At 38.5% G+C, this 10,482-nt stretch overlaps 2 protein-coding genes across 6 annotated transcripts in view; one reads left to right on the forward strand and one right to left on the reverse strand.

Moving 5' to 3' along the window:
• SLC25A6 (solute carrier family 25 member 6) overlaps positions 1 to 3,865 on the forward strand; it is a 5,089-nt gene extending 1,224 nt beyond the window's left edge. Inside the window, exons 2-4 of the mRNA XM_017728508.1 lie at positions 568 to 1,097; positions 1,795 to 1,935; positions 2,347 to 3,865. Coding sequence (XP_017583997.1) covers positions 568 to 1,097; positions 1,795 to 1,935; positions 2,347 to 2,504 — 829 coding nt within the window. The 3' untranslated portion in view covers positions 2,505 to 3,865. The remainder of the gene's footprint in view (positions 1 to 567; positions 1,098 to 1,794; positions 1,936 to 2,346) is intronic.
• A 1,429-nt stretch (positions 3,866 to 5,294) lies between these two features.
• LOC103611769 (granulocyte-macrophage colony-stimulating factor receptor subunit alpha) overlaps positions 5,295 to 10,482 on the reverse strand; it is a 16,279-nt gene continuing 11,091 nt past the window's right edge. For 3 of the 5 annotated variants that reach the window (XM_017728552.1, XM_017728553.1, XM_008629333.2), the window contains exons 9-12: positions 9,781 to 9,910; positions 9,051 to 9,144; positions 8,339 to 8,420; positions 5,295 to 5,674 (exon numbers count right to left, since the gene is read on the reverse strand). In XM_017728552.1, coding sequence (XP_017584041.1) covers positions 5,612 to 5,674; positions 8,339 to 8,420; positions 9,051 to 9,144; positions 9,781 to 9,910 — 369 coding nt within the window. In that variant the 3' untranslated portion in view covers positions 5,295 to 5,611. The remainder of the gene's footprint in view (positions 5,675 to 8,338; positions 8,421 to 9,050; positions 9,145 to 9,780; positions 9,911 to 10,482) is intronic. The other 2 variants (XM_017728554.1, XM_017728555.1) reach the window with 2 other exon arrangements.

A 10,482-nucleotide genomic window follows, 5' to 3' on the forward strand; every position in this document is an offset into this window, starting at 1 on the left:
CAGGCGATTCCCACCCGCAGATCCGCCTCTGTCAGTAAACGCTCTTGCTTCTAGGTAGGCCCGGTCGTGATGTATTTGCCTTATATTGGCCCTTGTTCCTTACAAAATCAGTTAGGTTGGTAAAGACCTCAGGGATCGTGAAGCCAAACCTAACACCACCATTTAAACTAGACTGTGGCACTTAGTGCCATGTCTAGTCTTAAACACCTCCAGGGATGGCGCCTTCACCACCTCCCTGGGCAGTCTATTCCAATGTCTAATCACTTTTTATCTGAAGTAATTCCTCCCCTAATGTCCAACCTCAGCCTTCCTTGGCACAGCTTGAGGCTATGTTGTCTTGTCCTGTCACTAGTTGCCTGCAAGAAGAGGCTGGCCCCCACCTTGCTACACTCTCCTTTCAGGTAGTTTTAGAGGAATTGCTCGCAGCTGTCCATTCCTATTTTGGCAAGTCTTGATCTCTGAGAAAGTTTGCAAGCAATTTTAAGCCTATTTATTAATAATACCAACCATGGCCATTCAGAATTAACGACTTCATTTGAAGCAGGTCTAAGCCCAGCTGTAGCATAGACCTGTTGAGGCATGTGGTCAATATTCATATTTTTATTTGCAGGTGCAACATGCAAGTAAACAGATTGCTGCTGATAAGCAGTACAAGGGTATCATCGATTGTGTAGTGCGTATTCCAAAGGAACAAGGAGTGCTGTCTTTCTGGCGAGGAAACTTGGCAAATGTCATCAGATACTTCCCAACTCAAGCTCTCAATTTTGCCTTCAAGGATAAGTATAAGCAGGTGTTTCTGGGAGGTGTAGACAAGCACACTCAGTTCTGGAGGTATTTTGCTGGTAACCTGGCATCTGGTGGTGCAGCTGGAGCCACTTCCCTCTGCTTTGTCTACCCCTTGGATTTTGCAAGAACCCGTTTGGCTGCTGATGTTGGAAAAGCTGGTGCAGACAGAGAATTCTCTGGTCTCGGGGACTGTCTAGTTAAAATCACCAAGTCTGATGGTGTGCGTGGCTTGTACCAAGGGTTCAATGTCTCTGTCCAAGGCATCATCATTTACAGAGCTGCCTACTTTGGGATCTATGATACGGCAAAAGGTAATGTTTCAGAAGACATCTGAAAAACCTGGTTTTAGATTTGTATTGTCTGTTTTTGGATATGTGAAGATGAAGGGGGATTTTGGTGCTACATCCATGACACTGCTGTATTCAAGGGAAAACTTGGGGATGTGTTGATGGCAGCAGCCCACTTTCAAGTACTGGTTTTGTACTTAAGGCAGTTGCTCCTAATGCCAGGAGAGTGTGTCGGTGACCATACACAGTTAGAATAATTTCTTTTTTGTTCAGTGCATTACTGTATCTACTTTGGACCAGTCCAAGTGTGTTTAGCAAAATGGGATTGAGCAGTGCTTTTGCAAAGCAACTGTTAAGCTTGACATTTGGGCATATAGGTCATTAATGCTAGTTTGTAGTGTAATGTTATCCACAGAGCAGTGACTTAATTCAGTGACTTTTTTTTACTAAAAGAGCAGTGAATGGTCAAGTTTTCTCATGCCAGTCTAAAAAGAATGCTTGTGCTTAAATGGTAACCTGTTTTGATTCCTGAGAAAAAAGTCTTCTAAATATTGCTTCAGTATGTTTAAAGTTTGTGAAGAGTTTTGCTGCAATATTATTTAGAGTATGGGTTTCCAGTGTTTCATACTAGTTAATCTAGTAAAATAGCTGTCATGTAGTGAGTGAACCAGAGGAGGATGTGGAAGATAAAAAGCTAATTGCCTTTTTTGTTTTATTGCAGGCATGCTCCCAGATCCCAGAAATACTCACATTGTTATCAGTTGGATGATTGCCCAGACGGTGACTGCCGTGGCCGGCGTGGTCTCCTATCCTTTCGATACAGTGCGGCGTAGAATGATGATGCAGTCAGGACGCAAAGGAGGTAGGCTGTAAATCCATGGAGCTGTTAATGCTGTTTTAACAGCATTAACAAGATGGAGTTCTTTTTTACTAATGGCCATCCTCAGCAGTTACCATTCCTTGTTCCATAAGTCTGTTTTGTTATATTACACTCAAATGAGGAAATGCAGTAAGGTTCAACTTGTGATTGTCAGGATTTATGCTGAGGACTTTTCATTATGGAATATGAAATTTAAAAAACGGACTGCCATTTGTATTGTTAGATTAAACAAAGGTATGAAAAAGAAGGCTTAACATTTTTAATACGTATTGTGTTACAGTCTTAAATTGTGGTTTGGGACATTACAGAGCAGTTAAGTGAAACAGGGCAGTTGTTAAAAATTATCTGAGATAAAATAGGAATTAAGAATAACTCTTTGCTCTTTTCCTGCAGCTGATATCATGTACTCTGGAACAATTGACTGCTGGCGGAAGATTGCAAGGGATGAGGGAGGAAAGGCCTTCTTCAAGGGTGCATGGTCTAATGTTCTCAGAGGCATGGGGGGTGCTTTTGTGCTTGTGCTGTACGATGAATTCAAGAAAGTAATTTAAACAGCCTAAATAGAATTGGAAATCAAGTTGAGCAGATCATGTAGAGTAACTACCATTATGGACCATTGACCTTCAAGAAATTCCTGTGAGTCTTATTTATCGGAGCCAGATGATACCTCTAGATGGGGCTAGAAACTGACATAGAGGACTGATCCATTTCTCTGTAATGTGCATGAAGACACTGAATCTGGCAATTCAGTGTAGCAATTTTTCTTTACAGCAGTGAGGAATGAGTGGCGTTGGTTCTGGGTCCAAATTAGCTAGGTCCAGTTTAAAAAGAAAAAACTCATTTGCCTGTGGATCAGTCCCCAGTTTCAAGTCCTATCTTATAGGACCATAAAATTGTATTTGAAAGCATTTGCTAACAAATCATGTTTTTTTCCACTTGTACTGAAGCACTATGTACCATTTTGCACAGCTGAACATCTAGCAATTTTGTTCTTAAATTGGGGCATTCTGCTGTAAAACAATAAACATACTTACTCAGTCTGCGTTGAAATTATTACATAAAAGCTTTGGGAAAGCCTCTTGTATTTGAAAACTTGTTTCAGATCATGGGTCCTCTGATACCCTTACACTGCATTCTGTAACAAAATAAGCTTTTAAAAAAATAATTGAATATGAGATCTTTAGAGGTTAGAGGGGAGGGGTGGGGAAGCATGGGTTGTACTAACAGAAACCACTCCCATTCTTTGTGCCTGATAGTGTATGATGGGCTGCTGCAAGTGGCTTTTTGCATGATTCTTAGAAATTCATTTACAACTTCTGTGATTTAAAATGGCAGGGGGGAGGGGGGTTCAGTTGTAGTGCTAAGAAACCCCAAAGTACCAAGGACTGTCAAAAAGTAATGCTCTTGCCCTTGGTAAAACAGCCTAAAGTAAATATTTTTTTTGTTAAGTCAGTATGGAAAGCAAAATGGCATTCATGCAAAAACCCAGGAACCCAGTAAATGCCTTCAACTTCTGAGTGACCTATGTATTGTATTGTTGCTGCTGGTTGGAAATGTTGATTGTGCCATTCAAGATACTGTTTGGCCTCATTTGTGGCAGTGGTCAGTAGATCTGTGGAAGGCTGAATTTAATCTGAAATGAGTTGCAGTCTAATGAAGTTGAAGGGGTGTGGGGGAGGGAATGTGTGTGCTTCTATGTAGCTGTAAAATAATAGATCAAGGTAGGTCAGCCTTCAGTATTAACTGATTGATGTTTAGGGATGGTCAGAAGACCAGATTGAGCAATTTCTCATAACTGATCTTTGAGATAATGTAATACTTATGTGCCGTTCTTCATATGTATATAATCTTTTGTACTTTGTAATCTGCAAAGACATGGTAGAGGGACCAGTAAAGGAAAACAAGGTGTTAATCTTCATGTTTTATGAACTCTCCCTATATCTTGAGAAAGGAAAAGTGTGTTATTGTATGACTCATTGAAGGCTGACTGAGCTGTCTTGAGTTCTTCTGTGTGCCTTCTGAGATTGCTATTCAAGATGAAGAATTTAAATTACCTGCTTGGCTTTGGCTGGTTATTACCTTCCTCTTGAGCATACTTTGTGTTTTTCCTTTCACTGTTGCACAAGCACTGCTTTCAACATCTGTATGTGAATGTAAGGACATTACACAGCTCCTTTGTATACAGGCTAATGGCAAACTTCATGTACCTACTGCAAGTGGTTCTTACAGCCTGTGTGGCAGTGGCAGCTCCCTGTGGTGCAGGCAGGTCATTTGGTGTTCACCCTGCCAATCAGTTTGCTGCGGAGCAGGGGAAGATGGTTTGTCTATATAAACACATTGGTGAGGTTTTTTTCTGTATCAGTGCCTTGCAAGGGTAGAGATAATGATGGGATACCTCCCTGTGGGTGTATGGTGGCCCAAGCTTTGTGAAAGGAACCAAACGTGGCAGTTACTTCAGCATCCTAACAGGGACAGGACTTCTACACCCAATCTCCCCTCCAGAACAAGGTTTTAGCCAAAAGAAATAGGAAAAGAAATAAAGGCAAGTGTAGGTGTTTAAGTGGAACTGCACTTTCCCTATGCTGTACGTTCAACATGAACTAATTTCTGGTGTCCAGGTTTGGGGTTTTTTTTAATATATGGCTTCCCTTAATTATGCAGCAGCAATTTCCAGTGTGTGATGCAGTTTAGGGATGTAAGAGGCAAACAATAAATGAGACTTTTAAAAAAACCCATTTGTTCTGGCCTTATTGAAACACTCTGAAATTTTTGAAAAATATGGACAGGAAAACATCCAGCATTTGTAAAAGAAAATACTGGTGTCTAAAGCCTGTATTATTTTTAAAAGGCATTGGAAATAGCATTTACACCCTTTGAAGGGAATAACTAAAATACATTTGTGGGGAAATTTTACATTTAAAATCAGCTACTAGATTTTATTTCAATTCTCACAACTGTTAGACTTGATTTTTTTAAAGGCTTTAGATGCTATCTGTGTGAATCAGGTACGTACTAAAACTGCACAGGATCACAGGTGGCTGTGTTTGTAGTGGCAGTACTGAGCTTGTGAAATGGCTGACTGAGAGACCAGTATTAATGGTTATAATTGACAAGTAAAATTTTATTTTCCATTTTTGTCTTGCATAAGGTTAATTGCATATATTTGGATAGTTTGGTGTTGCTGGTTGGAACATGAAAGCAAATTTAAACACATTCTAAATAGCTAGTTTCTGCTTTAGAAAATAACTGGACATACAAATATTATGGTAATATTACAGTGGCATTGTACAGAAGGCCTGTCAGCCTACAGGTAATCATTATAATGAGAGGAAAGAAACTTTATAGCAATCATGACAGCTTTATTCTGAATAGGAGGCCTTGTTTCACAGTGTGAAGAACCTCCTAGCAAGGCTTAAGCACATCTTCAAAGTAGGTGTTTGCAGAAAAGCTTAGCTGCCAGGCATTGTGGGTTTGAACAAAGGGAAAAGAACAAGTTTCAGTGGTTCTTTTTTTACCTGCTCCATTTTAAGTGGATTTTAAGGGCACAAACAAGTTTTATAGGTGATTAAATTCTTTTATAGGCTGGTTTGAAGTACTTGTCAGCAGGATCCGTAATTTTGTTTCATTGTCGGGAATCAGGTGTTTTTGGAAAGTTGGATCATTCTTCAACTGTAGTTATTTCCTCAGTATGACTTTTTGTTGGTAGATTTACATATCCTGTCTAAAGAGAAAGAAAATTCTGCACCATGCGGTAAGCTACAAGTTGCTGTTGGTATCATTCTGAGCATTAGTTTCAGCAGTACTAAAGGCATCTTGTCTTGCTCTTTTAGTACTTCAGAAATGATTGCAAAACAGGAAAAACCAGTTTTAAGGTTAAGTTAAGGAATGTTTTAATATGCATGATCAGTACTAGCTGTCAGCAGGAGGAAAAACAGGAGTTGGTTTAGATGCTGGACAACCTTAGCTGAGACAATAGAAGGAATTTATTCAGTCAGTATTGCCTGAATTTTCCATATGTAAGGATTGGCTAGACATGTAGGTAAAATATTTTGGTTGCTATCACACATCTTTACATTGGCTAACCTGGAGTACTAGGAGAATGCATGCTTCTAGGTGAGATCAAAGTACTCACAGAGCCCTTGGAGTTTAAGTATTGAGGGAAGATAATAAAAAAAAAAGGAGGGATAGTACTGGGGGCAGGGAGGAAAGGTTAAAAAAACAAGCCTGCTGTCATACTGAGGTTATGTTGCAGAACATCAAACCAAGATGTCTTGGGGACTTCTTTTCTAGGAAATCTGAAGAATGGGTAAAGCACTGCAGGGCTTTGTGGTCATGGTGTTTTGTGCTGCTTTACTGTTCTCCAAGGAAAATGTATGAAGAGTGTGTCTTGCAAGTTCTTGGAATATATTTAACTCCAGTCAAGAGGCGATAAAACTTGGTGAGGAAAGCGTATGGGGAGAGAATGACTAGAAAGTCATTGGTCTGTAGTAAGATGAGTAAAATAAAATGGATTTGAGGAGTGCAAGTTGTCTGATGCACTGAGTGATTTGGTTGGTAGGATCTTAAAGCAAATAAAATGGGCAGTTCTTTAACATGAGTGTTTTAAGGATGCAGTGCAGAAAGTTAGGGGTTTTTAAATCATGAGCTTTTTCAGTGGTCTGGGGAAAAGTATTGTGTAACAGGAGAAAAAATGAGAAAATGTGAAAGGTTGTTGAGTAAATAGATGCAAAATGAGGAAACGCAAGCTTTAAAAGGGTGTGATTAGCAAAGGACATTGCCAGTTTCAAAACAGCTCATAAATCCATTAGCACTAAGTGTCAGGGAGAGTGTTTGGTGTTCAGTGGAGAGCTTTTGAAAATGTACTTTTTGTACTTCATTGTTATTTTGAAGAATTACAGCATTCAGTCAGTGTTAAAGGTTTTGGAGAGAAGAGGTAAAATAAAATTAGATTTTAAGAGTAGATCAAACTGTTTAAACATGTCAGAATCATATGAATTACCTTCACAGTGCCTGTTGGCAGGTATGAGGCAACGTGAGGGCTTCACTTAACTCTGGCAACTGCTGCTGCTACATTGCTCCCTGCATGGAAGTGGCTCTGCCACGGTTTGCAGACCACATCCACAAAGGCCTCTGGGTTGTAGTGGAGTGGTTTGAATGTGTTTGGTAGTATATGCACAGGAATTTGGAAGCCTCTCAACTTTAGAAAAAGCAAGCAATCAGTATGCAATTTTCCAAAAACTGCTTGTTACTTTGCTAGCTATTATTATTTAATATGATGAACTGTGGACTGCTGCTGCTCTGTAGCCTTAGCTCTGGCAGCCTGGTAGGAAGTGAGTAAACCTATCCAAGTTACATTCCTCCCTGCTTTCCGTGAAAGCCAAAGCTGGTAGGACCAAAGACAAATGAATCAGGACAACAAGCTGGTATATAGTTACCAAAACTAGAGAGTTTTAGTAGTCAGAGCTTTGGGGATTCTTTGTAAACAATTAAAGGAAAATTTATGTGTCACTTTTGGACACCTCATTGGAATGCGTGGTGTTGCCCACTGAATTGTAGGCAATTAATGACTGACCTGATTTACTGACTTCAAGTATGTCTTTGCTTTAGCCAGCTGGGAGAAAGCATCCCTTCACTATGCAGTCACTGCTCAAATGGACAGATTTGAGAAGCATGAGTGGTTTGAAGCCTGGTTGTCATGATGTGTGCAGAAAGACAGGAAGAGTTATTTGCTGTTGACAGTGTGCAGGTGTGTAAGATACTGTAAACAGGAAAGGAATAAGGGTAAAAAGCAACAGATTTTAAGTGCATTAAACCAGGCTATTAAAAAGGCTTTTTAAAAGTAAGGCTAATTAAACACACAGAATAGGCTGCACAGAGATGCTACAGTATATTGATCAAATACAATTTGCACAAAACACTGAAATTGCTAATCCTGTGTTGAAGCAAGAGGAAGGTTAGTTTAACTGTCAAGTCCTTCCAGCCGCGTTGATTTGCATTCAGTGTGACAGCATTTTTACATGGGTATAGGTCAGGCTTCTGAAATATATATTCGTGTTATATTATGGCCATTGATGTTTAAAAATGCTAATGGAAAATGCTTTCTCAATTAGGTTATTTTTAAAGTAGGAACAGCAATCTTTGAAATCTGGTACAAACAGAAATTACCGGTCTCAGTAGAAGTGAAAACTCTGGTCTTAAAATACCTCCAGGAAAACCATTTGTTTTAACATTGGCATAGAGCATTTCAGGTTTCAAAGCAGCATGGCTTCCATGACAGAAATTAGTTTTGGACCAAATGTAACATTTTTATAAGTCAGTTATTCTAGGCTTTGGCCTGTTGTGGTTTGTAGTTAAAAAATTTGACTGAATTGAAAAGAAGGCATACCTGGATATCTTCATCAGTTAATACATTAAGTTTGTCTCTTGGTTGTGGTATGGGAGGAAATAGGCTCTTGTAACTGCAATACCTATGGGTAGAAAATGGGATTGTGGAGAAATTGAAAATACTGCTAATATAACTTATACAAACATTTTTAAGGGCATTTTTTACTTTCAAGATTGAACATCTATTGCTCTACAAACTAAATGAGAAATAAAATGTTTTGAGGGGGGTAAGTGGTGGGTAACTATTATTACACTTATTGTTTGGGTTACTAAAATTTATTTTGTGGTTAGAATCACAGTAAATACATTATTAGTCAATGACTTTGAATAAGTCACGTGACATAACTTTCACCACTGAATGAGAAGTTTTATCAAAATAAGTATATGTTAATTTGGATTCCCTCTTGTCTGGTACTGTACACAGCCAATGGCTTCAAAGCAACCTGGATGTTAAATGCTTAAAAGTAAGAACAGAAAAGCTTTTTTAGGTTCTGGTAGAATCCATCACTTAATAACTTCAGCATCCATTTCCCCTTTTTCCCTTAGTGATTTTGCATGCCAAAGGGCCATCCCCAGCAATCCTGGTGGTAATAGTTCATGACGTTGATAATCAGATTATTTAAATTTGCAGGTAGGAAACTAGGAGGCTGGAGGAATGTGTTTCATAGATAATACTCTATCAGTAGTATCTACAGAAAAAAAGTTTGATTTACCTTTTGAAAAGACAATACTGGAGAAGTGTAACTGAGATTGTTCCAAGTGCAATCAGAAATAAAATCACGAAAATAAAGTAATCTTTCCCTTGACCTGAAACATCCGAGAAATATCTTAGCATGGCAAAAAACTGCCTTTGCAACTGTATGATGTAATGAATGCAAATTTCACTAAATTTTTTGAATGTCCCAAAGGACTTCAACTTGACTTTATCTTACAGAGTTTTGTCGAAAAATGCAGATAGATTTGATACATTTTAAGCCTTTTCAAATATTTAAAATTTAGAGAATTTTAAGAAAATATTTCAAAATTTAAAAAAAGTTTTTTAGAATTCTGGAAAAGGAGAAGAATAAACAGAGTCACAGAACAATTAGCAGAGCAAAACTAGTGGAAAGGGTGAAAAGAAAGATGCAGAAGGAAGGGGATGATATTCATGGTAAAAACTTAGAGAACTGAGAGGCAGACTCATCAGACCAAAGACAAGAGTGGGTCTGGCTTGGTCTGTTTCTGTAGCCCTGGCATCTGAGTAACTGGTGCCTTCACAATCCCAGCTAATCAAAGGCTCCCTTGCCAGAGAATTGGAGCTTCTCCTCCATGTTAATAAAATCCACCCAGTTCCTTCCATGTAATTGGGTAAAAATTAAGATTTTATTAATTTTTATGAATTTGAGGAAGAAAGGAAAGCTAACATGGTAATGCTGAAAAAAAAATAGTATTTCATAGTCTTACCAAACTCAATGGGTTCACTCCATTCTCCCCAATTTGAGCTTACGAGGCAGTTTGCTCCACGTGCTCTGATTTTCAGAATGTATCTTTTTTTCTCATTGTAATTTTGGAATTCATATCTGTCGTTCCTTACCTAAAAGCAAAGTTATCAGACTGCATTTCACCTCATAGGCAAATACTAACAAAATTTATGGGTTAATTTCCTGATACAATTTCTATTTTAAAAAATTATTATTTTTTTACATATGTACTAGTTAAAAGTTTATCCTGCCATCGAAACTTTATGGTTTTTGAAGGTTAAAAAATTTTGATATTTATTTGGTCTTTGAATTATTTTATTATGCTTTATGGACACTTCTTTTTTTGTGTCCTTTTTTTGTGGATCCTAAAGAAATCTGAGAGACACAAAGCAGGAACTGGAGAAGTACCCTGTAAACCCCCCTTGCAACCTTCATGGGGATTAAACAGGCATGGATGGTGTCTGTCTTTGCTGAAAAGATTTCATGTTCTTGAGACAATACAATAACAGATATGTAATATTTGGCCTCATGATGCTTTATACAAAGTCTGGAATCTGTCAAGTCCCTCCAAGGCTGAGAGGACTGCTCATTCCTTGGGGGAAGACTGAGAGTATGTTAACTTCCCCAGGTTTTGAAGATTGTTGTACTCCCTTTGTCTAGCTCTCCTGAGCTGCAGTGGGATTTT

This window comes from Corvus brachyrhynchos, unplaced genomic scaffold, assembly GCF_000691975.1.
Source record: "Corvus brachyrhynchos isolate BGI_N302 unplaced genomic scaffold, ASM69197v1 scaffold92, whole genome shotgun sequence".
NCBI classification, from domain to species: Eukaryota; Metazoa; Chordata; class Aves; order Passeriformes; family Corvidae; genus Corvus; species Corvus brachyrhynchos.